The 26,047-nt window shown below is 39.1% G+C and overlaps 1 protein-coding gene across 4 annotated transcripts; it reads right to left on the bottom strand.

The window, feature by feature from the left end:
• Positions 1–464: 464 nt before the first annotated feature.
• Positions 465–25,479, bottom strand: CEP152 (centrosomal protein 152). Of its 4 annotated transcripts, XM_061446887.1 has the most exons (27): positions 25,356–25,479; positions 23,963–24,082; positions 21,865–21,965; positions 21,571–21,637; positions 21,011–21,355; positions 20,291–20,459; positions 19,364–19,504; positions 18,333–18,472; positions 17,833–18,033; positions 16,257–16,404; positions 15,500–15,591; positions 15,153–15,316; positions 14,370–14,577; positions 13,393–13,506; positions 13,149–13,279; positions 12,843–12,971; positions 12,562–12,697; positions 11,648–11,827; positions 10,871–11,143; positions 10,281–10,412; positions 9,394–10,041; positions 7,632–7,806; positions 3,443–3,524; positions 3,244–3,350; positions 2,320–2,476; positions 1,974–2,077; positions 465–1,736 (listed from the first exon to the last, which is right to left on the bottom strand). In XM_061446887.1, exons 2-27 carry the CDS (start codon positions 24,047–24,049, stop codon positions 733–735), a joined length of 5,235 nt encoding a protein of 1,744 aa, XP_061302871.1. In that variant the 5' UTR covers positions 24,050–24,082; positions 25,356–25,479; the 3' UTR covers positions 465–732. The 4 variants fall into 4 exon arrangements, with proteins under 4 accessions (XP_061302871.1, XP_061302872.1, XP_061302874.1 ...); XM_061446888.1 differs by lacking the exon at positions 10,281–10,412; XM_061446890.1 differs by lacking the exon at positions 10,871–11,143.
• Positions 25,480–26,047: the final 568 nt, after the last annotated feature.

Here is a 26,047-nt window from a genome sequence, read left to right as displayed (position 1 = left end):
TGCTATCCCAAGGAAAGTAAATAGTCTAGAGGAAAACAATGCATTTTAGAGTTCTCTTCAAGACATGAGCAGGCCTTTAAAAACAGAAATTTCTAAGCATTGCTGAATCTTCATTGATAACCGATGCTATTTAAGGAACACCTGCCAAATGTGATTATTCTAATTTATACCTTTCTTCTGCCCAGTATCAGCTACTTGTTGCTGTACCAGAGGGAAAAATACTTGAAATGTGATTTGTTATTATAATGAAAAAATGCAAGTAGGGTTGCTTTTATTATCAGGACACACACACAGAGGCTTAGGGGGGGTCCTTCAAAATGGGAAGGTCAATTAAAATACTGACTTAAATCCTAGAACATCTCTCATTGAGCTGTGAAGTAATTTTCATAACCATTTAAAAAGACTACCACAAGTTACAGTACCTCTGTTTTAGATAAACACTGCACTGCAAGCAAAACTTACTATAAAAATAGACTCTATTTAATAAATTTGCATATAATACACTATAAAAATCAAAATGTTATTACAAAGGTAAACAAAAGTATGCATTAATATTTCAAGTAACTTTATAGCATTTCTTCAAATTATGTAACATTGATCACAAAATGGACACAGTAGAACCGGTTTTCCCCAATCCTCACACTTTTATTTTAAAAAATCCTTATCTTTTTCCTCCTCCAAAGGAGGAATTGCTGCTTGTGGTTTAGGTTATAAAGTGGGACATCAAAAACATTATCTTGCTGAAGAGACTGTAGATTCCACTGCACTTTTTTCCATGCATTTGTTGCAGCCTTTTCCTGCATTTGAATCCTGCAACATATTGAATTGTGTGACAGTGGAATTCGATTTGTCAGAGTTGAGGAATGAAGAATGTTCTGGGTTAGTTGTCAGGTGGCCTCTACTGGAAACTTTAACGCTGCTTTTTGTGCTGAGAATCTTGCCATTGCCAGTAGAAATGTCTCTCCAAGAACTAACACTTTCATCTACAGGAGAAAATGACCTCATGTGAGGAAACTCCTCACAGTGTGCAGTTTGTGTGTGCGCATTAGCACTGGCTTTTTGTTCAGGATACAAGAAAGGTGTATCACCGCAATCAAGGCTTCCGTTCACAGAACTACATTCACTGCGGCTTCCTTCATCTCTTTCTGGAGTTTCTCGGAAATCAAATTTCTGAGTTCTTTTAGATTTAGTTTTCCATTTTCCGTACGACTGGATACATTTATCCTCTTTCAAGACCATTCTTTCACCCTTGCTCTTAAGCATATGAGTTGGCCCAGAGATGGTATGGCCATTTGTAAAGCTTGGTGCATGCGTATTTTCTAACATTACTTGAAAAGCAGATGGAGAAGCACTCTGATGTGCTATATTACTAGCAGCACACAGGAGTCCTTTGTCTGCATTTACAACGGGGCCATATTTTTCTCTTCTTCCATCTTCATTTGAATAAAACTCTGGCACAGCATCTCTTGAAGCACCATCCAGATTTTTAGAATTATTCCAATTTTGAGTATTTGAAGTCACTGTTTCATGAAGCATATGTTGAGTTTCAGCCTGCACTGCATCAAACTGCTGTCTCAAGTCATGTGGTACACGTTTCTGGACAACTTTATCACCGGCTTTTTCGGTAATGCTTTCGCCACATGATTTGCTTTCCATATGGTTTGACCTAGCCTGAAGCACGCGATCTCTTTTTGTGTACTCAGCTCCAGGTGGCAGATCAGAATTTAACAGCAGAGCTATGAGAGGAGGGAAGGAAATAGATTAATTAAAAGAAAGATTAATGCCAGAAAATAAAGTTCTTCTGTTCGTTTTTAATAAAGAATTATAAGTGCTGTCAAAACAAGCAGCTTATACTGACATTTCCATTAGCAAGCTTATAAATAAATAGTACTTCACTTTGCATCTGCATTTTCATTACTACATGCATTAAATCAATAATATCAAGAAGAGAACAACTACAGAATCCAACATACCTGACCGGGTAGATTTGCTCTGGGGAATGTGTCGAAGAGGCATTTCAAGTCCTTTAGCCATTGTAGCAAGCTTGCTGGCAGCATTCATTATTTTCTTTTCAGCTCTGCCAAGAATTGCAGAACATGAAAAAAAAATTAAAGTTTAAGGGTAATTCCTTTTCAACTCTGCATTTTACTTCAAGGTAATATTGGCAAGAGTCAAAGACTGAAAAGACAGTATGCCAGACTGCTCAGCAGTGACCCCATGCCAATATGAGCAGACTGGCAAGACTTTAGGTCAGACACCATTTGCTCCGACACACCTCTTTCAAAGCCAACAGTAATTTCCAAACATACTTTAACGTACCCTTCATGTTTCCCATTATCAGCAAGCAGTTCTTGAAGGCATGTCAAATAGCATTTGTGCATTTTCCTTGCCGTCTCTTGGCGCTCTCTTAAGACCTCCCCTTTGATCATTTCAGCAGCTCGCTCCTTACTTTCACGGATATAACAAAGCATATCACCTAGAAACACAATTAATTAGTAGCAGTTTTCCCCCAGAGAGGTAAAAAGCCAGTACCACAACCTGAGATTGTCTAGCAGACCTGGAGCAAGTCAGCAAAACCCTGAATTTACCTGCCAACATTCCACCCAAATCCCTGTGCCAAGTGTTGCCTACTGGATTAATGCCACCAAAGACCACACTGGGTCAATATGAAGCATCAGACAGGAATTCAGTTGTCTGATTCTGCATCTTGAGCAGCAATAGCAAACACTAAGCACAGGGATTTGGGAGGAATGTTGGCTGGTAAAATGTGGATCTAGGAATTCTTCAGTGGCAGTGTAGCTGGCTTTGGCAACCTGCTGCATTCAAGTAAGGCCCAGTGCTACACTTAACCCTCTCTCTTCATCCAGAAGGCTGCTGATCAAGACACATGGCAGGATATAGGAGAAGAGAAAAGGAGGTTCTCTTTCAGAACAAGTTGCAGGGTAGATGGATTGTTTGCTGGAGAAACAAGATCAGTTCTCAAAATACACTTCACTACTTTACAAGACATAATACAGTGCGACAAAACAAGGGTGGCATAACAAGGCTTCACCCATCGCAGTTAATCTTGTCTAAGATTATGGTGACAATTCCATTTTTCACATCCACTCTAGTAAGAGGGAAAAATTTACTTCTCATGCAATTTGGCTGTCAGATTCCTGTGCAAGTTGGCTGAAGGAGGAGGAAGTGACAAAGTAAATTATTTTGCTCTCCTAACTTTTTAGCTAAGACTTCAGTACTTACACTTAATCTTGCTCACAGCTTTAATGTACTGAGCACGCATTTCTTCCAGTCCTTTCACAGAGTCAGAGGATGTACAAGGTTTTGAGACACCTCCCTTTGACAGTGACCTGAAATGCATGTAAGTCACACTGCACAAACAAAGCAACTTAAATCTTACCAAGAAAGAAAACCCAGCAGCTTGTTTAGCTTTTTTTATTACCTTGGTGGTGTTCCCAGGTCTTTCAGTTTAGCCTTCATCCCAGAGTTTTCTGCAATTAGAGCTTCTAGAACATTCTCATTATCTATAAAATGAGAAAAGTGATGAACCATAATTCACTGCACTTCTCTAAATTCAAGTTGTTATTACATAAACTGCTGTCTCTGGTATAAGAGCTCAACGTCACAAAGCATCATCAGCAAACGTACAGCTGTTGCAGTAGCAAGCACTTGGGAATCGATCACAATATATTTCAATGAAGCCTGGATATAAAAGTTCTCACACAGTAATTAAATAAATGTAAAGCCTTCATATGCTATTACTAACATTATACTAGAGGCGAAACTTCAGGAGGTACCAGGTGTACATGTAAAGAAAGGACAGAGGAAAAATATTAGGGTTGTTTTGTCGAACTGGAAAACTCTTAGTTTATGGGTCAGCAATTGTGCCTTCTTTGGAATAGATAAAATTGTCTTTGGGCTAGAAAAAAAAAACTGTCTCTTCTTTGGAAGAGATAAAAATAAAACTTGGTTGTTGTTGGGGTTTTTTGCTTTGGGTTTTTAATAGCCAAAAGCCGGTATTACAGAGGAAGGCTGGATTTCCATGATGAACAGTGTTCAATGCTACTAACTAGCAAACAAATATTAAAATGAGCCACCACAGAGAATGAGAAGATAGTGGAGCTGAAAAAGTCCAAAGCATAGGACTTCAAGCTGATACTGAAGACTGTTGATCATGGCATACAGATAGGTCACCTGTGGGTCATCTGAAAGTTAAAGAACCTTAAAACCTATGCATTAGCTATGTAATCTAATTCAAGCAAAAGATTATTTTAAAAAAGGGTATGGGAATTTACTGTAACTTGAAGAATTGCTGGATAGACCCATAAAAATCAACAGTTGATTACCAGCTTTCCAATTTTAGGAAAGAAAGCCAACACGAATACCTACCATGAATGCTGAAGGTACCTCCACTGCACTGAGCCACAGAAGTTCTCACATGAGCCATGGCCTAAGGACAGACTATCAACACACAGTGGAGGGCATGTCTTAAAGACAAGTCTTCCTTCTGGAAGAATCAAGGCTTTCATGGTAGAATATGAGGACCTGAGCCCTGGAAAAAGCATGGACAAGTTTGGCTTTCCTCCTTCTCTAGGATGGTGTGTGGAGAAAAGCAAAAAGTAAACAGCCATCCTGGAACACAGAAAGAAGCAATCTGTGGCTTTCAGGGATCCTCATTTGTGGTCCAAATCTCATTTTGAGCAGCTGCAAGTTGTATCTATGATGACCTTGTGAGACCAGTAGCCTCTGTTTTCACTAACAGACCTCCTATGACCCTTCAGTCTTTCCTCCAGTCCCCAGGGAAGTTTACACACTATATGGTTGTCAACAGAAAGAATACAGAAATAATATTAGGCAAATTTTTGTGACTTACCCACCTGGCCTTGCTCACACATCTACACGCTGGCAAGAGCCTTTCACTTACCAGCGTACAGCATTTTACTCCTCCTCACTAAGCATAAGATTTATTACAGCACTCAAATGAGACTTCTCATTTAAAAAACAAAAGGAAACCACCCCCACCCCCACCCCACCCCCCCCCAACCCACAGCCTTTGGCAACTGAGGCTATTTAGTAACTTGGTACAAGCTACTGCCCCACATTATCTCCCTCCAAGCTGACCATTTGTCAAACCTGCTTCCAGCAGCCGCAAAGACTTTTCTACAGTTACTGTAGAATTGTTACTAAGACAATTCTGCAGAGTTACTGACCCTCAGGATGCAGAACCTTCAGCAAGTCCAATTCCTGCCATGCTCAAGGACAGCCTTAAAAAAATGCCCTGAACACTATTGTGTACAGCTTCAACTGATTAAAACACTGCAGGGAGAATGACCCTCTTATTCAATCGTCAACATATTTTCCTTTGGAGAAAACATCATTCTCTTTGTTCTGATCCTTAAAACAAAGGGCTTCTCCTGACTTCAGTACAGCTGAATAAAGGGATGGAGTTCCTCAGATACCAACTGAATGGGGACTGTGCTCCATATGGTATATTATGCTCAATTAGGAAATAAAAAGTTCTTGAGCACAGGAATAAGAGAAAGCAGGCAATTCTCCTACAAATCCTCTCAGAAATAAACCTAGACAAAAGGAATTCTTACTGATTCATCTGTCTGATAGCAACATGATTTGTTCCGAGTGAAAAGCCTGCACTCAGGGCCCATAGGAGACCCAACTGGAGGAGTAATTATAGGCATGACAAAGGGGTTTGGTATGCCAAAGATATTTTCATCCTTGTCAGCCCAGATTCTACTATGGCCAGAGACTCCCACCAAAGTAAATAAAGCAATAAAGGATGAAGTCTATTATCCTGAGAGGACAACAGGTGTACATGATGCAACAGCATCCACAATAAACATAGGCAGCAGTATCAAGTCAGATAATTTGCAACTGACTAAGCTGATTGATTTCTTAAGTATGCACACACCTACTCCTTCCACTGAAAACTGAATCATGCAACAGACAGACTCATGCAGCCAGCAAAGCAGAGCCACTCAAAGGTGTCTTGAGGTGACTAACAGTCCTAACCTTGGTTTTGCTCTAACTTAGCTACATGTTCCTTTCACAGCAAGCTGAAGATGTCTGTGGGCTATCTCCAGCTCTCTTTTCAAGCCCTGGCACACAGTCTCTCTTATTTTAAGCTCCTGGCAGCAGCATTCATAGCAAAAAACTTCCTGAGACCCAACATTCCTTTTTGTACATTTCTCACCTGCAACAGTAATTGCTAACAGTTATACATCAACCATGAGACCCAAAAAAAAACAAGCCCAATCTTACTATTTCCTGTGCTCTGCTCAGTCTGTCTCTTGCTGGAAGTCATATAACACATTAGTTTAATTAAAATAATCACAAGAGGCTGGAACTGTATTATAGAAAGCACAGCAGCATCTATCAGGCAGTTCAGCCCTCACAGCCTCAATGCATTCCCGTCAGTGATGATTTGAGCCTTCACTCAGAGCTATGAGACCTGTAGGTTGAATGTTTAATTTTTAATTGTTTTTTTCAAAGCACAGCTGCCAAGCAGGGTCTGCTGGAGTCAGCTGAGGGATGCTCTCCCAGCTGGGAAGCCTCACATGCAGCTCAGTCTAGTTAAGTTAAGAAATTCACAAAGACTGGGCTACTTCCAGGAGAATGATGGCTGCTCTTTATAGACAGGACTGAGAGCTCTAGAGGCAGAAGCGCTGCACTGCCTGTATTGTTTTGTCTTAATAGACAGCTTGTTATTCTGATGTTGAAGGAATTCAAGCCATACTATAGGCATAAAGCCAAAGTCTCTCTTGGGTTTTCTTGCTTTATGTTTTTCTGTTGCATAAGAATTCAAACTAAACAGAAAACCCCAGAGATTTCTGTGCCTCCCATGAAGTCTTCCCAGCTAGACTGTCTCCAGCTTTGCCATATAGTACATATGACAGCTCTGGGAAGAGCTACAATGCTGCAATATATACTGGGGGGAGAAGGAAGGGAAGGGGGAAGAAGAAAAAAAAAACAACAACCAAACAAACAAAGAAAACCAAACAACAAAAGAATCACCCAGGGATTTGAATTTTTTCAAGTAAATTCTTGATCAAAAGAATCAGAAAATACCACCATGCCAGGTGACATATAGTTCTTGACACAACAATATCTTCTACATGAATGCAGAATTCTTTGTCTTGTCTAATGGCAAGAACAAGTAATATAATCCAATCTTCAAAGCTCTGATTTAGTATCACCCATGGTTTAGACCATACCCTGCTCATCATAACACTGCCTTATTTATGAGCCATTATACACCAAAGGTATTAGTGCTTCTGTTCAGAAGCTGCAGCAGATATGGCAGCTACTTCTTTACTCCTGAAGGACGGCTTTAAAAAGCAGAAAGCTACTAGCATTTAATAAAACTAAACCTCAAAGCCTAGCATGCAGTTAGTAAGCAGGAGAAAAGTACCATTTGCTGCACAGTTTGTGACTGTGACACAGTACAAGCTTATGCAATATTAAACAAACTTACAGCCAGAAGAACCCTATCTTACTGTATCACCCAGATACTCACTAATTAATTAACTTATATCAATAAGACAATAACTGTTAAAGACTTAAACAAGCTTAATTTGATAATACATAATTTGTCAGATTAAAACCAAACCCAATACCTTTGTCTGTTCCAGTTTCCTGCAAGGGCAGCTGTCGTCTTGGCCTCTTTCGTGCTTCTACTTGGTGTTCAGCACCAGACACAGGAGGTCTCACCATGTCCCCAGTTTCTCCTTCACCATGATGCAGGCATGAGTATGCTTCTTTATTTACATTACTCATTAGCTCTTCATATTTCTGCAGTTAAAAAAAACACTTCCTGAAATCCAACATGCAGCAAAAACCTCAGGTGTCCTCACTATCTTAAAGTAGATTAAGTAGTATGTTATGCATAAAAACAAGCAACCCTGGCCACTAAATAGCTTTAGTAACTGTAATGCAGGTGCTTTAAACCTGCAATAGAACTGTAAATCTCAAATCAAACTGTAAAACTCATGTTTTCCTCAAATCAGGAGGAAAACATGTACTCCAGCATATAGAAATTTTACTTTGCATAATTCACTGCAACAGCAGTACCTGGCTATCTCAAGTTGTATTTTGAAATGTCAGTAGCCCTTAACATTGCACAGCTATAAAACATCTTTGAATACTTGATGCTGACTTGTTCTTTAAAACATATCAAGCAGAAAAAGGGGCTGGACCCATTTAGACCTTCTGCACAAATACAGGTAGTAGGACAGGATTATCTACATAAATGGAGCTCCTTTATTTATTGTTATTATGGTAGCATAAGAGAAGACATTACTAAGAATTTAAAGATATCACTGGATAAGGTGGTTTAAGCCAACCAATGTTCTGAAGTTCAAAGGCATTTTAAAAAGTTTACCATGAGAGATTCATATGTATTACAGAAGGTGCTTCAGGCATAAAAACTCCCCTTCTGATTCTCTTTACCATTGTAAAAATAACTCATGCTAATAAAATCTGCAAGGACCACATTCTGAACAGAATCATATTACCACTAAAAACTGGTTAGTATTGTTATGAGAAATCATTTCCTTTTCTTGAAAAACATGACTATTTCTTTCTCTGTCCTATTCTTGGATAATTCCCCTGCTGCTAAATGCTGGGTGGCAATGGCATTTTCAGTGGGATGCTCCCTGTAACTAAAAAGTTACTACAAGCATAAGCATTGCAAAAAGAGGCATTTGCCAAAACAGACAACAGAAGATTTTATACCAAATCCTACTTAGCCCCAGAGTTCTCTAGAAGAGGGTAAAATGTCTTTCCTCATTTGGGCAGGCACATTGAAAAGTGTTTCCTAGAGCCACAATAAAATTAAGCAAGACTATCATTCCCGAGAGAGATCAGTTTGTCAGTTCAGTTCTACTACAGATAATTTGCAGAAAAGATTTACTGCTTTAAATTTTCTTCCCCTTCTGATACAGACAGAGTGACATGATCTGCAGTTACTGTCCAGTCACCATTATGACCTGCCACATTTCTAAAAAACGAAACACAAAATAAAGAGCAGCTATGCAGAAATTCCATCTATGAGGTCACAAGAGGCCTCAACAGGCTCTCAAATTTAAGATGGTGGATTCATCTCCTTAATTACGAATCTTGCCATTATAGAATGACACTTCTAACTTGGCTTTCTCTTTTTCAGAGACTGAAGAAATCAGAGCTACACCCATCCCTTTTCACTTGCTAATGGTAGTTTTAGCCCTCTTCTGTAGTTTTACAGGACTATTGTGATCAATGAACTCAAATGTTGGATTCTCCAATTTTCAGGATTACATGGATATTTTATTTTGGGAGGAAATGCATATGTGTGACTTCCCAAACTTTCTGGCTGTCAGTTATAATTTACAGAAATATTACCTCTTTCCATTCTTGCTCTCTCTTTTCCAGAACTGCGTAAAGTGAGGATGTGTAGGCCTTCTGTAAGCAAGCCTTCAGCTTGTCTTTACACTGATGGCCTGACTGAACATGGATGTCAAAACACTTCTTCCAAGAAGACTTACTACGTGAACACTTGACAAGTTCTTCATGGATTTCACTCAACAAGTACTCAAGTTCAACCAGAGTCTTCTCCTCATACCGATTAATTTCATCCTGCAATCTCTTTGTCTCCTGAGCCTCCCATTCTCGTTGCTTTTGGTCTAGTAACATCTTTATTTCTGCTTCTTTCTGAATGGAGAGATCATACTTCTGCTTTGCAAGATCCTCCTTTGCTGTTGCAAGTATCTCTTTAATTCTGTTTCTGTGATCATCTAAGAATGATCGGTAGTCTTTCTCATTTTGCTCTTGTATCTGCAGGATTTCTTCTTGCTTTTCTTTGTTCCACTGAGCACGGGCTTTTGCTAGTTCTGCTTTGATAGCTGCAGGGATTTCTTCTTTCTTTAGCTCCAATTCCTTCTTGAGAGAAGTTACTTTTTCTTCAAGTTCTTTCACCCTTGGTCCAGATCTCTCTGTACTCTCATACTCTTTCTTCCATTTCTCTTCAGCAGCTGAGAGAACGAGGGCTAACTGGTGAATACATAACAGTTATTATAAATATATACATACATTTACATACACGTAAACTATCACGTTGGGTCATTATTTATTGGAGATTATGCTCAAATTACTTAATGCAAGTATAATCCTATATAGGAAAAAAAATAAAAATGGATCAGAACCAGAGTACACCAGAAGCCCCTTTTCCTAATGATTCCCCACCAATGTCTGCATTCATTCCTCAGAAATATACAAGTATTTTGGGCTACCTGCTTTGCTGTAGTCTCTTTGTGCTCTTTCTCCCATTTTTCTTGCTCTATCTTTAGATTTATTTTGTACTCTTTGAGGTTTGTTAGTTCTTGCAGCCACCTGGTATGAGCTTGGGTTAGAGCTGCATCTACCTATAAGCAGATTAAAAAAAAACCTCCTTCAGTCACCATCGAATACAGATTATTACTTTCATGTAGCAATGAAAGAAGAGACTTCAATTGGGATAGCCTGTGTTTACAGAAACTAAAAGAATCAGACCAGCACCATCTGATGCATTTCTTGATGCAAAACTGATACCAAAATGATAAATACTAAATTTACCTTTAACAAGGTGGTATAAACTAAGTCAGTGTTGCTCGGTTCTGTTCAAAACTCCTGCAAAGCTTGTCCAGCTATATGAAAAACTAACAGCTAGAAAAAAACAAGCTTCATGCTTCTTTCATGCAGAAAATTTTTAAGAATATATCTCTAATCTACCAAATATCAACTACTGAGCTTAAGAGAAAGTGGAAAGCAACACTTTTTTTTGTGACTTAATTGCACACAGCAGTTTCACAGGCTCCAGGCAGACAGAACAATTATTTGTTACCTGGCTGGCAAGTTTTTTACGGTATTTATTTTCCAGTTCTATTTCAAATTCTTTTAAGGCCTCTTCAGAGACCATCTTTTCTTTCACAGCATTCTGGGTCTGCAGCCTCTGGTCTTCAACAATCCCTTCTAACTCTTTAGTTGAAACTTCATCCACAACTGTTACTTGGTCAGTTTGGCTGCTGCAGTCATTACATTCAACTACAGTTCTTCTCACTTCTTCCAGCCTACTTTGCCATTCTCTTTCTATTTTTGCAAAGACTCGTTCTTTATTCTAAGGAAAAAAATATCTTTAAGAAAATCTTCCCAGTGCCCAAATAACTCAAATTTCACTGTATTTAACGAACAAAACTTTCTTTACACTAATAATCTTTCCTAACAGAAGAAGAGCAAAATCATGCTAAGAGGACAGAGTCTGGCAGCTCATCACAGCTTTATTCCCTGGGATCAGATACAGAAAGAACTTTTATATGGTAAGTGAAAGAAGCAATAGAAAGCATAACCGCTTGCCCAGGGATCAGGGTGGAAGACTCCAGCATATTTTCAGCTGTGACATTCAGGACATTCTGCACGTTACTTTAAAGATCTAGGGTTTTCTTTTTCTGAAATATTAAGCATCCACAATACCTACTGACTTCTTCAGAGGCTCATGAAGTGACAGAACCCTAAAAGCCAGTTCAAATGGCAGAATAATAGTGCACAAGTATATTTACATAGAAGTTCCTTCTGAAAATAAACAGAAAACAAATCAAAACAACCCCTAAAATAAGTTCCACACCTCTTTTTCTTCCTTCTCCCAGTGAACTTTGGCTAATGCAACTTCCTGTTCAACCTGCTGTTCCTTTTCTTCCAGCCACTGCCTCTTTGCTGCTATCATAGAACTGCGGTGTTTCTCTTCAAGTTCATTCCTCAGAAGCTTAAGAGAGTCTTTTTTTTCTTCTAGAAGCTGTTTCTTGAGCTAGAAGTTAAAAAAAAGAAAGTATTCTCCAAGGCATAATGAACTGCTCTGGCAGCAAGTGAGAAGAACGCATAAGAGATATGATTAATGCTCTAGAGCTCTGCACTGATCTTCCTGAGGACACATGAACAAGAGATTCAGCTATCAAAAGGAGGTGGTTTAAGGCATGATATCAGAGGTTATTATAGGTTATTGCTCTAAAATAAGTTCTTTCATCAAGCATCTTTATTCCCAGCATATTTTGAGATGTACCTCTTTGCTGTACTTGCTTAGCAAGATAGTTGACCTACTTCAGTCATTTCGCAGTGTTTTATCTCCAGAAAAATCAATATAGCAGCCAGAATTCATTATTACTTTAAATAACCACAGTATTTGCAGATCAGTTTTATACTATATAGGAAGAAGAAAACTTGTAACATCATTCAGTTTTTTGGAAAACTGTCTCATGAATGTAAAACCTCACACTGAATGAGCAGTCCTCAAGCATCAGAATTATGAAAGTTGACTACATGAAAGCAAATAGTTATTTGAAAGGTTATTTCTACAATATTTTAAAACTTGGGACACTAGTATATTATCTTAGCCACCAATAGGTTGTATTTATGAACTTCATGATATAGCTGCATGCCTTCCAAGTATCTTCCCCTAACAATTGCAAAGTTAAATACATTTATGGATATCAAATCTTGAAAACAGTCTGAAGTAATACAGTTTACAGATATTTCCATTAGTACCTTTTCTTCCTTCAGCTGCTGCTCTTGCTCAAATTTCTGCCTTAAAGTAGCTTCTAAGTTGTCCTTCTCCCCACAGACTCCGATATAACATTCCTTCACTGCAGTCATCTCTCTGTTCAGCTCTTCTATGTTAGCCCTTCACAGGACAGATTATTTATTATCAATTACTCTTTACATTCACAGCCCAGCAATTCTGTATTAAAAAAAGCATGACTAGAACTGAAGGCCAGACAGGAAACGTGAAAGTTTCAGTAAAGTGGAAAACAAATGGTAAGTCTTACTTTAACTCCAAGATTGTCTCTTCATAAGCCTTAATAAGCTGCTCTTTTTCTGCAGCATGCTTCTCCATCAGGTCTTTCTCAAAATGCGCTTTTGTATCCTCATGATGTTGCTGGTAAGTTCTTTCACACCTATAATTTCAAGAAAGGAAAGGCTTTTCTTCCCCTTTTAAACAGGGTTCAATTCTTCCTTAAGAAAGAAACTAGCTTTCTTATATTGATCTCCACTTGTACCAGATTAGCAGGCAGAAGGTTATATATGCAGGCTAAAAGTCCACAAATGGAACTAAACACAGTTAAGAGACTTACCTGTCAATGGCTTCTTGTTTGTCCTGATCAAAATCCTGAACCATCTTCCTCATCTGACAACAGAGATCTCGATTTAAGCTTTTCAGGTTTTCCTCATTTTCCTTCAGTTCTTCAATAGTCGAAGTACAGTTCTGGCCAAACAAGGGTCAGGTAATAGATGAGTTGTAAAGAACCCTAATTGTAGGTTTTAGCAGCGGTGGATGTGTGGGTGTGCTTTTGTGGGGATAAGCAGCGTCTCTCTTACCTCAACTTCTTTTAGCAAAGTTTCATTAGCCTTTCTGAGTCTCAAAACTTCTTCGTTGACATTATCAGAAACTGAAGGACTGGCCACTGAAGTGTCATATAGATTTGCAACAGGCTGAAAACACAACAAAAGCACGGTGATGTCTTTTGAGATATATATGATTAAGATGCTGATGCTTTCAGAAGTTAAAGCTACAAAATAAAAATGGCACTTAGAAGAAATAAACAACACAAAAGGTAATTATTGCAGTGGAAAATAGGATAATATCACTATTACACTAGAGGAACTCTTGAAACTCATAGCATCATGCAGGTTTAAGAAGCTCACACTTGATGTTGAGCTTGCAAGCTGAATGACTACTATCATCCAACAGACAGCACACTTCTCAACATATTAGATTCCTATCCCACATCCAGGTCAAAATATGTAGGTTACAAGAGCAGATTTTACAAGTCTGGTCAATTTGTAAAGGGAAAGTAATAATGGGGTGAAGAGAGATAGAGTATCAAAGAGATTGTTTACTGATCAAATTAGATAGTAAAGGCCATCTGAAGGCAGTCTGTTTAATGTTCCATTATATAACTTCACAATACTACCTACTTTCCCAGAGAAATCACAAAGTTTTTTTGGCTAAAGAAAACCTATTTTCCACAATTAGATTTAGTTCTAAAAAAGCAGAGCAGCCATTAAGTTCTATCAAGTAAGTAAGCCATTGCATCAGAACTCACCTAATAACACTGTTAACACATAATAATAATAACATACAATGCCTTCCAAGTCCCACTACTCTGTTTCTTTTGCACCAAATACACAAATCACGGCATCATCTAAATGACAATACTTTCCTTAAAATCAATGACAGATTTACTTAGTTGCTATGAGTACTCAGCTGTAAGTAAATTTTTTCATCCATTTTCATAATAAGTTCACTTAAGTACAGCACATCTTTAATTTTTCAAAAGTGTAAACAAACCAACCTCTGACTCTTTGGATGCTTTTTCTGCTTTCAACAACTGCTTGTATTCCTCTGAAGTCTTCTGGCAATCTTTCAGATCATTTTGTAATTGAGTAATCTGGTTTCTCTTCATTTTATTACTGCTCAATAAACGTTCCAGCTCGGCTTTTAATTCTACAATGATTTCATCTTTAGAGAGCTCTTTATCCATGTCTCTGCTCTGCATTGCACTATTAGGGAAGACAAAACTGGTTCAGTATTTAAAAGACAAAACACATTTATCTGAAAAGTAGTGGCAGCAAATAGAAGAGCAACTAACACTACCAGAAATAAAGATGTCTAAGAGGTAATAGTAAAAAGAATGAGAGAACATGAATACAGAAGCCATATGCTTTGCTTTTGCATCAAGTTGCAGTTAGCATACAGAAAACTTGTTCATTCAGCTGTTTCCCCAAAAGATTCATTCTCACATTATGTGAGGTTTTTTGAGAAAACTCAATTGGTCGTTTAAAAAAAACAGCTTCAGCATTAAGTAGCTATGTAGAATCTTTGATCAAAAAGTTATTCACGCATGCAACCCATACAATCCAATGAGTCCCTATAATATCGGAAGATTTATTAGGCAGCAATTAGGCATCCAGTTTATGGTATTAGTTCAGTTTCCTGTTTCCCAGATTACCTGGCAATACAAGCGAAATTTCAAGTGTGTACCAAAATCCCTATATGCTGATCCAGTAAGACTATCTTGTACACATCACTTATAATTTGATTTAACTTTCTTCTTCCAGAAAGAATCACATGATACCTGCAGAACCTTGGTTTCTTCCCAGTGATTTTTTTAATTCCCAGCTCTACATAGGAATCACCCAGGTTTGTATGCACCTCTCCACCTGCATCATTCAAAAATACTCCAAGCTTGGCAGCAGATTCATACAAAGCTATTTCTTCCTTCAGTTCCATTAATTCTTCCTTAAAGGAAGAGACAAAAAAAAAAAAAAATTACACTGAGCAGAGAAATTCCAAGCAAACATCCAGGTTAGACAGATGTATGATATTAGATGGGTAAGCCCACAAAGAGTTTCAGCTACCAACCTCAGCTACAATGCTCATCCCCCCTTAAATCAAAACAGTAAGATATTTAATAAAATTAACCTGCAAAGCCTTGTTCATGTTATTGCTTATCATTTGTGCAGACTGAGCTTGTTGCAACTGAAACCGTAACTGATTTGTCTCCTGCATCGAGCCTATTGCAGGAAACAAAAGGGAGAGAAAGAGCAAATCATAAACGTGCAACAAAGACTATGCAATCTGAAAAGAGATCACAAACGTAGCAATGTTGATTCTGGTAACAGGGATTACTCTGTTTGTTTCCTTGACCTCACCAATATCTACTACATACATTACTACTAAAAGATTTCAATGTGTAAAAGCAGACACAAGTCAAATAGAGAGCAGAATATTTCACATGCTATTCCTACTGCTGTGAGTTTCCAAGAACCAGCCTCCACGCACAAATACAATTTCTTTCTCATTGAGATCTGAATTTCACATGGCAATTCAAGTCAAGTGCCTACAGCCTGCTCTGAAAGGCTGTTATTTAGTCCCAAACTGAGTTTACACATATATAGCACAAAACGCATATAAAAAGTTTTATAACTCTTGTTTAGGGTTTTGGTAGTATTTTTTGGCTGGGGTATTTTATTTTTATTGGGTATTTTATTTTACACTTCAGTCTAGATTTAACTAAATTTCATTTAAGTCTGACTAATGCACTGCATAGGAAATGGTCTAGCACACATTTAGCTTGATGTTGATTCTACTTCAATAACAATATAGATGTGCAATTTCAGACGTTGAAGAAACGAAGCCATTTTTGCAAGGAAAGATAAGGTATGAGTAAAAGGCTGACCTGTTTGCAGTAAATTTGCACATTGCTTTTGGCTTTCTTCTAGGCTTCTTGTCAGTCGATTTATTATTTCTGTTTTTTCACATTTAGTTTCTTCCAGCATTTTTTCAAGTTGCTTAACATGCTCTCCTAGATTTTTGCACAGCTCTTTCTAGGAAGAGAGATTTTTTTACTTGCGTTACAAACATCTAGCCATCTAGAACAGTTTCAGATACAGAAAGAATCAATACATACAGGTCACAGGGAAAAAAAAAATAGAATCAATCTGATGCCTAAAGGGGTAGAGGCCAGCTAAATCTATCACTGATCAAATGCTATTCTTGGCTCACAAGTCACCTCTTACAGCATCAAAGTTAAGTTTTCACTAGGAGACAGTAAGTATACTCCTATATAAACATCCATGGATGCGAACCATTTGTAACTTCCCAGAGCAGTTAAGTTTCCAGCCTGTCAGATTATCCTCTGTAATTCTTCGCATATAGTTAGTTTACTGTAGAAAAATCAAGCCTTCACGTTATTTACATTAGACCACAGTTTAACTCAACTTAAGTTTATTTTGACTGAGCTTAAGCCAAGCTTTCAAGTTCCAATGCTCCGTAAAAGAGGAACTGTAGTTTTTTTCACTTGATATACAAAGTAGACCTTCATAAGGCATTATTAACAGTTACCTACACAGACCTGGAAGGCAGAGCACCTCGTCTTTACGCCTTTTGACTTTTCTATTTTCTCTCAAAAAACAGGAGGCCTCTAAATACCCCAAATATACTCCATAAAAACCCCTTTTTTGCTGTAGAAACAAAGCTGTGTAAGCTTTGTTAGGCACCATGCTCCTGTTTACATGCAAGAGCTAGTTATGCTTTCAAACGCACAACCCATTTACTTTTATGAATATTTATGCTGACACGAGAATTATAGTCCTAGAATTAATAAAAATAATTCTATTTCCATTATGTGAAAAAAGAGGACAATTTATTAAGGCTTGACTACATTGCTCTGATATTTCTAATAGTGTAATGGACTTTTGCCAGGTAGAATAATTTTAATAAGGTCTATAACCATGTGACACAGTCCATATCAAACTCCATCTCAAAGCCAGCCTTTTCTCCCCCTTCTCTCCTTTCAAATCCATACTTCTCAAATACAGTGACTGTTCAGTGGTCAAATAATTTTTTGAGACTAAAGCTTGGCAATAAACTGTTAAATAAACAGTTCTTGTAGCAAAAATATCACCTCATTTCTTAACTAGGTCTTTTCTTTCCCAGATTTATTTGCCAGTACTCTTTCAAAAAGAGAATGTGCACAGAATGAAAGCTCAGGAGAGAAACTAAGACAATGTATTCCTGCATCCTCCACATCTGCTATGTACGAACTCACAATCTGAGCTCACAACTGCCTGGAGATGTTTATAAAAACATACCACACAGGCTCTGTAATATTGAGACTTACATAGAATTTCCTTTCCATTTGCTTAGCTGCTTCCACAAAGAGTTATTCTAGGTCAAAAAGTGCAGTTTAGGAAACACAGGGAGCTCTACAGCCTCTCCAGTACAGTACACAGGGTCTTAAAATAATTTCTCACCTGCTCTCGGAGTGCAGATTTTGTAGTCTCAAGTTTCTGCTCTAATGATAATACTTGCTTTTCATACTTCTGTTTGAGTGCTGAAATAATGCCCTCATGTTGCTCTCTGGCTCGCTGAAGGGCATCTGATCGCTGAAGTTCTAACAGCTGTTTCTGCATGCTTTCCATGGCTACCTCTGCCACTGTGGATTGCTTCAGTAACTGTAGGAACAGTATTAGGATAGCTCCCAGTTACATATATTCTATTTTTGCTCCAATATTCCATATGACAGTTGAGGATTTTTTTTTGTGCAAGAGTTGCTAAAAGTCCTCAGATAATGCCTGGATTTTAATATAAACTATTTTCCCCCAACATGCCCTATTTATTCATCATATATTCGGGTTCTGCAACGATCATAAAGAGTGTTTCAAGAGACTAGCACTTATGTTTAATGCAAATACACCACAAATGGGACTATAGATATCTTTCACAATAAAGAGTTTAAATACATTTATAGTACCTGCTCCTCATTAGTAGTAAGATTCTGAATTTGAGTTTCGAGTGCCTTTATTTGACCTTCAAGATGCACTTCCCGCTCCTTTCCATTCTGATAGAGTTTTTGAGACTCACGAAGACTAACAGCCAAACCATCTTTTTCATCTTAAGAGAGAAACAGTATAATTGTGTGAGAATGTGGCCAGCCACTCAACAACTTCTGGGAACATGACTGTTCAGTATCCCTGCTCTACAGAACCATTCACTGTGATCCCGCTGTCTCACACCATGGCCAAGAAGCAGAAGGCAGAACAAAAGCATTCAGTCTCCATCCAGTAATGACTTTCACCATCTGGTAGCTTGAAGGACTCCGATATACTGTACCTTCAGAACCCTAGTGAAACAAGCTCCATTGTGTCAGCACTAGGAACTAGCCCCATCCCTTACATCACTTAAAAGAAGAAATTAAATAACTCCCCTGGAGGAACAGCCAAGACACGGCAAAATAGATGCCAGCTGAGGTTTTCTCTCTCTTTTGCTACTTTTGCCTTCTAAAAATTATATTAAATCTCTAAGCTTCTAACTTTTCATTTGTTCCTATAAGGGAAACCAAGACAACCACCAGTCTCCACTACAGCTTTGATCATTTGGGAAAAGCTTCTCTCTATATACAGTTCAGAAAACAACTTGTTAAACCAGACAGCACCAAAACTCCTTTTTTTTTAATAGATACACAGTTCTAATGAGGCTTTATATATAACTGTACTTTTAACATACTACTTCAGCAAACTTCTCACTTTTCTGTACTTTTTTAACGCCTGGCACACAGGGACTCTGGAATACAATGATGGCCTTGAGAATGCAGTAAAAGAGCGTTATGCAGTCAGGCAGCTTTCTTTACAATAATACTGGGGGGAGAAGGTTACGTCTATATATCCCAAATCAAGTTTATAAATAAAATCAATACCTGCAGAGACACTATCTAAGTCAAAGTTTCAGAATAAAAAAAGTTGCTAGATACAAATGAAATCAAAGAATTAATACAAGACATTTTACCTGTGACCATTGAAAGCTGATGATTCAAATACCTAATCTGCTGTGCACTCTTTTCTAGCTTGTCATTCAGTTCTTCCAGTTGTCTTTCCCTTGCTTTATTTAGAACTTGAAGTTGAAGGATCTGCATATTTTCTGACGAATCTGCCAAATTTCAAATAGCACACAGACAAGTCAGCACAGTCAACTAACCAAGAAACAGTCATAAGTAATTTCTGCCCCAAGATAATCTTTTATACAGTGCCAAATTAATTGTTGGTTCACAAAATTGCAACAATTTTTAACCCACATTTGACTTACATCACCTGAGTTGCTCTGGTAGCAATGAGATGAAGAATTGTAGGAACCATCAATGTGATTCAAACCCAAGAGCAAACCCAGATACAGGTTTACAGGCTGTGAATTCCCAGAGTCTTGTAGAACCTACAGATTTTCAAGATGTCTAACAAGCAAAGAAGTTTGATCACTTGAAGTATGCTTAACAGAAAAGCCCAATGTGGCATCAAGCAAAGTATGCTTCCTAAGGTATAGCAAATCATTATTTTCCAATATTATAAAGACCAAATGCCAGCAAGACTTAGGATCAAGCTACCAGAAATAATTCCATTCACAGTCTCACCAGACAAAACTACATTTTTCATAGCCTGAAATTCAAATACTCTGATCAAAAAGAGCTAATTTCTAGATTAAGGGGTGAACACAGACACAAAAAAAACAACCCCCAAGCAAACAAATAGAAACAAACCCCACATAAACACAAACTCGGGGCTCTCACAGCACAAGCTTAGAGCAAAATAAAAGTCACGTACATCAACATACTTTTAGTTGTCCTCTTACTAGAAATCTACTGAAATAAACAGACTTTCTGTTGCTGGTTTCCAGTGGACTTTTCACACAAGTTTATTTCAAGTCTAAACAGCAAACACTTACTGTCACCACTGCTCAAGAATTCATGTTGCAAGTCTTCAAACACATCATTTCTTCTGGTTCCTTCCTGGAGTACTGGCATTTTTTGATGAATGCCATTTTGGTATGGTTTATAAGTCACTTTGTAAGATTCTGGTGATTGACCACCACCACCATCAGATGCAACAAATTGCTGTTGTGACAATATATAGATAAGAGAAAATACATTAAAACTACAACTGTAGTTCTGCTCTATGAAAACGTTTTTTATTTTACATGCTGACATTAAGAGCTCTAGGAGCTCTTCATTTTCAGGCTCCAATCCAGCACACCATTTCAATGTGACAGAAATTTTCATTAAAGCATCCACTTTAGGAGTGCAGTGAAGTCTGAACTTCAGTAGAGTAAGTACACACTTAAGTGAATCAATCACATTCACTCTACCTCATAGAATTCCACCTAGCTAACAAGAGTTAAAAAAACAACAAAACCTATGCGCATATGAAAATGTAATTATTTAACATTTCATTGTTTTAAATAGACTACAGAATCTCCCATTAATGTTTAAGATGATAATAAGAGAATAAAAACATTTAGAAATACTGGAATCATAGAACAGAATCACAGAATCAACTAGGTTGAAAAAGACCTTTAAGATCAGTAAGAACAGTTAAACTACCCATAGTTAAAGACCTGTGAAAACTTTCCATAAGAGACAGAAAATTACATCAGCTTCTGAAATACCTTAAGATGTTCCTTTGGAGCATCTGCAAAATTTATTACCTTATTTTGCTGGTTGTTAAATTCTGGTTTATGGCCATTTGTATACGGCCTGAAGTTTTCAGGAAGATGATACACATTGTTCTGTTTGTAGCAACTTGGAGCACTAAACTCTTCCCTACCAAGATACACATCATCAGGATCCTCTTGACCATTCTGGCCACAGTAATCTTCTTTAACTTCATATAAAGGTTTCTTTTCTTCCTCGTTATGTAGACCATTCCAATTATTGCCATGTTTTTCAACATGATCATTTTGCTGGTCACACAAGAATTGCTCAGGGTACAGATTTTGTCCTTCTTCATAAACCTATGAATCAATAAGAGGTTTAGAATTGCTTTCTCAAAACTTGGATTTCTCCCCACCTCCTTTTTGGTAGGGTTACCCTTAAATTAGAAATACTTCAAATTAACAGCAAAACACATTACCTACATGAGAAGCATTTCTCGAATGAATTTAAATACTATTTAGCAATTATGAACAAGCAGTTTCTAATAATTATATGACTGCTCATACAAGCTTACATTTTGAGGATCACTTATCAAGGGATGATCATTCCACCTTCCATCATGCTTCCCGGACTCATGTGATCTAGAGAAATACAAGCAGCTTAACTATGTATTTATAACCTCAGGAAAAAAAAACAACCAAACAAAAAAAAACAAACCATCTCTTTGTTAATCTAGTTTGTTTCTCATGGAATACAAACCATACAGCTCTCCTTTTACTTGGATTCTGTTTATGGACCTCATCAGCTGAGACTTTGCTTTAATCTCAAATGCATAAGACATGTAACAAAATGATGCAAAATTCCTTACTGCTCCTCAGACTCATGTAAGCTACAGTCCGAATAGCTGGAGAGCTGGTCTCCACTGTCCTCCAGCATGTCATGGGGAAGGTCTGTCAATAGCTGTTGCAACTGAAATAGAACAAACAACATTCATTACATGCCTTTCAAAAGGATGCATACAAGTTCAGTCCAGAGAGACAGAGAGGGACAAAATAGGCCACTTGCACAAAATCCTGTTTTTTTTCCCATTTTATTTCTGGAATTCACAGAGGTACTTATACCATTATATGCTTAATAAACTAAAATACCAAGCAAATGATTTTTGGCAAGCTCTTGCTAAAAGAAAAGAGCCTCACGAGAAAGATGTAAGGAAAACGCCACCAGACAGACATGTCCCAGGGCAGACTACTTTTGAAGAATGATCTGCAAACTAATCACATCAGGGTTTCTCCTTCCTAAATCCCAGGCAAGAGAGGTATTAGACAGTAAAAACATGCTCTTATCTGGATTTGAATCCAGACTTCTCCAAAAGAACTTGCCAGTCAAGAAGTCATCACTGCAATAAGTGGTTTGCTCAGGTGTTCAAATGAAATCACCAAGCAACTAGACATGAACAGAGAGAAATATTACCAATTCTAGTTCAGAAAATAGATAGCTGTGCCACTAAAAAAAAAAAAACAAACCCAAACCAAACAAAACAAAACCAAGCACACAACCAAACCACACCTGAACTTACTTGTTATAATGATTCCCATATAGATTGTACCTCTTCTTCCAATTTTCAGGGAGGCTTTGATCTGGGGCCACTCACTGGGCTTCTTACAGATCTGAGCCATGAACTCTTTTTCTTATTAGGTGACTTGAGAACTACACAATATATTCAGAGTTATTACATAGCGTCTCTGAACCCTAACCCTATTTTTCGCTGCACTCTCAAAGCCTTTGTTAGTAAAAGCTGAAACATTAGCTGCCCCATGCTAAATACCTTACTAGCTTTTCTTTGTGAAACAAACAAAAACCATCAGCCAAAAAAAGTTTATCTCAAACATACCCTGTTTTCTCAGACACTATTTTACATGCTCTCTAAGACCAACAGAGAGGTGAGGACAACTTTTCTACATGTTTGCAGGACAGCAGAGAACCAAAAATTTGTTCCTGGAAATTCACCAGTGGCATAAAGACATTTCCCTGTCATTAAGGCATTCTCTAGATTCAGTATATCTCAGCTCCAGGAAGCAGGAAAAGAAGCATCATTCACTTAAGATCCCCTTTCGTTTGCCCTACTTGCAACCAAGAACCAACTCAAGCACCACAGGTTGAAGATTATAATGCTATCTGTGCACACTCTTGCTCACGCACTCTAGCAACACTACAGTTATTTCACTACTTGTTCTGCACAAACAGAAAATCCTTTTCTGGGTTGAAAGTTTGGAACAGAAAACAGATTCCCTACAGTGTTTGCAACAGCGTCTTTCCAATTGGTACAGCTATTGTTCTACTACACATTTTTGTGAGCATTAGTCTCTGTAATACCTGCTCTCCAAACAATCATCCTGAAGTATATACTGGGGATGTTACCTGACATGAACGTGACTTACCACCCTGTAAGAAACCATTATACACATTCATGTTAAACGCACACCAATTGTCTTCATGAAACAGAAAGAACAGAAACATCTGAAGTATTTCAACTTTAAATAAATCCCAAAACATTTGAACATAGTTTTTCTACAGATTTAAGTGTGCAATCAGATTTTTAAAAATGGTTTCTCATTTTTTTCTAAGCTAAGCAAATTTTCAAGTAGAGATGTTGCTTTCCAAGTATTTGTAATAAGTGAAAAAAGCTGCCTAGAAATACAAAATATAGGTGACACCAGCCTTTTCCATTTGGACTACTGGATAGGCAAGGAATTAACAGTCTTCCATCCATTACATATGACATTGAAATGCACTTAAGATGCACCATCTCATTATGTCTTTACTTTCTATGCCACCCTTGCACAGCACAGCTTGCACTCTGTTTTGCTCTTAACAAAGCCAGCATAGATTAATTTTTTTTTTTAAACAAAAGAGAGATGGAAAGAAGCCAGATACTCAAGCCTTCAGATCTAATAGTTCTTTTTCACCTCTTGTTCTCTTGCATAATCCTCTTGGTCATAGTCTTCATCTTCATGTTGAGTTTGCAGAGCTGCACTATCAAAGTCAAGAGACATTGTTTTCTAATGTTTTTGCACATCCAGCAAAACCTATCACAAGATAAGAAAACATCAAACATGAGAAAAAGGCGAGGAAGAGGACCAAGAAGTGCCCTCCTCACTTCCTGAATTAAGTAGCCAAACACATACAAAAATATCATCTTTGAAACAAAGATTGCACGTTACCTATATCCTTCACTTAAGCTTTTGTTTCTCAGCATATCCAATGTTGCTTGTTTCTAAGAATTTAGCACATAAAAGATTTGGGCTGTTCCTATGTTGACATTATTATTGTTGACTTACAACCAGGCATTATTTTCTTCAAGTTCTAACACTCTATGTTATGCTTATGTTCTAATACATGCTAATAGTTATGCCCACTTCTCAATCTTGCTTCATTTATTTCTAAAAAATAACTGTATTTTGCACCAAACACTGGAAGCATGCTATTGCTTGCCCATTTGGATAGCGGCGCTGACTGGAAAAATAGTAAAAGCACCCGGGAAACAGGGAAAGTATTGTGTCAGTTCCAGATTTCACTGCTTAATGAAGAGACCGAGACTCCCAGGAACTTGTCGACACTGAGCAGTGAGTTCACAGTAAGGTACAGCACGTAAGTGAAGTGTTGGCCCACATTTGGCTGCAAGGTAAATTACTCCCTGATGAAGAGACACTCCTGGCAGGCAGTTATGAACTACAAAGGCCTGATGAAGATTTTACAGAATGGCACATTCTTTGGTCATACAGATACAACACATACTGAAGTCCTCACTCAGTATAAAATGAGCTTTACAAGCTGAAAGACATAATGTGCCACTTTACCGTGTTTAAGTGACCTGCTTGCCAATGATATTCAGGGTAACTCCAATATAGCTAGCAGGAGCACTAACAACGCGAGTACGTGTCTCTGGGAACCCCCTAAAGCACCAGCTCCCCCAGTGTGACCACCTGCAACATGTCTCACAGTGAGTGAAGCAGCCATCTTCTCCCGAACCCGCACCAACTGCAGGCAACCACCTGCCCCACTCCCCTCTCTTCCCTTCCTTAAACCCTTTCTCAACCTCACCAGCTGAGGAGCCGGACGAGGGATACAGCCCCGTTTCACTCGCTCATGGCCTGTGAGAGCCGCAACCAGTCACGGAGCGCCGGGAGGGAAGGGGAGCTCGTTAGCCGCCGCCTCAGCCCCTCACGGTGGCGGCGCGGGGCCAGCAGCGACCGGGGACGATTTCTGCCGCTCACCTCCCGCCAAGGCCTCCCTGCCCCGCTCTGCCGCGGCCTCTGCGGAGCAGGAGGCGAGGAGACAGCCCACGGCCCCGAGTCTCACCTGAGCGGCCCGGCGCCGCGGCCACCCGCCTCCACAACAAAAGCGCGCCCCGCCGCTCTTCCGCATGACAACCGAACCCTGCCTCGGCCGCACTGACTGACAGCGGCCGCAGCCAACCAGAGGCGGCAGCGGACCCAGCCGCGCGGGAGGGAGGGAGGGAGGGCGGGGCGAATCCGCCTCCGCGAACTGTTCGAAAGCGGGCGCGCGGGGCCGCGGGAACGTGCCCGGGTAGCTGATTGGCTAAGCGGCCGACCAATGGCTGCGGCGGGCTTTAGCAGGGGGCGGGGTCTCTCCGTGACGTTAAGAGTGTGCGCGCAGGGGGGGACGGGCCGGAGTCGCCCGCGAGACCTGGCTGTTGCCTGGCAACGAGCGGTGGCGCTGTCGCGGGGTGATGTCCTCAGGAGGTCGCAGCCCGAGGGCCGGTTCTCACGACATGTCACGATAGGAGCTGCCGGGGTGACACTGGCATCCTTCGTTGTCGAGCAGCGGCTTCCCGCCTGCACCTCAAGGACAGGCGACTTGCAGCCCGCCTGTCGGCCCCTTGATGGCGGAGGTGATATGGTGCGTAGTGCTGAGGGCCCTGGCTGGGCGGCACACGAGGAAGCCCTGCACGGGGATGCAGCCCTCACCTGCTGATGGGAGCAGCCGGGCCGTCTCCAGGCAGCCTTCCTCAGGGTGCTCAGGGAGCCACT

This window comes from Pezoporus flaviventris, unplaced genomic scaffold (assembly GCF_033815535.1).
Source record: "Pezoporus flaviventris isolate CSIRO_AGI_PZ_B2104156 unplaced genomic scaffold, CSIRO_AGI_Pfla_v1 ptg000006l, whole genome shotgun sequence".
Lineage (NCBI taxonomy): Eukaryota > Metazoa > Chordata > Aves > Psittaciformes > Psittacidae > Pezoporus > Pezoporus flaviventris.
Note: the sequence above shows the minus strand (reverse complement) of the source record. Positions and strands in the feature narration are given on the sequence as shown.

Bases quoted from the DNA above. Each gene is read 5' to 3' on its own strand.
- CEP152 (XM_061446887.1), bottom strand. From the start codon at position 24,049: ATGTCTCTTGACTTTGATAGTGCAGCTCTGCAAACTCAACATGAAGAT. The intron at 21,966-23,962 runs GTGAAAAAGAAC...GTTCTATTTCAG, and splicing joins ATTATGCAAGAGAACAAGAG to TTGCAACAGCTATTGACAGA. The intron at 3,351-3,442 runs GTAATAAAAAAA...CATGCATTTCAG, and splicing joins GACCTGGGAACACCACCAAG to GTCACTGTCAAAGGGAGGTG.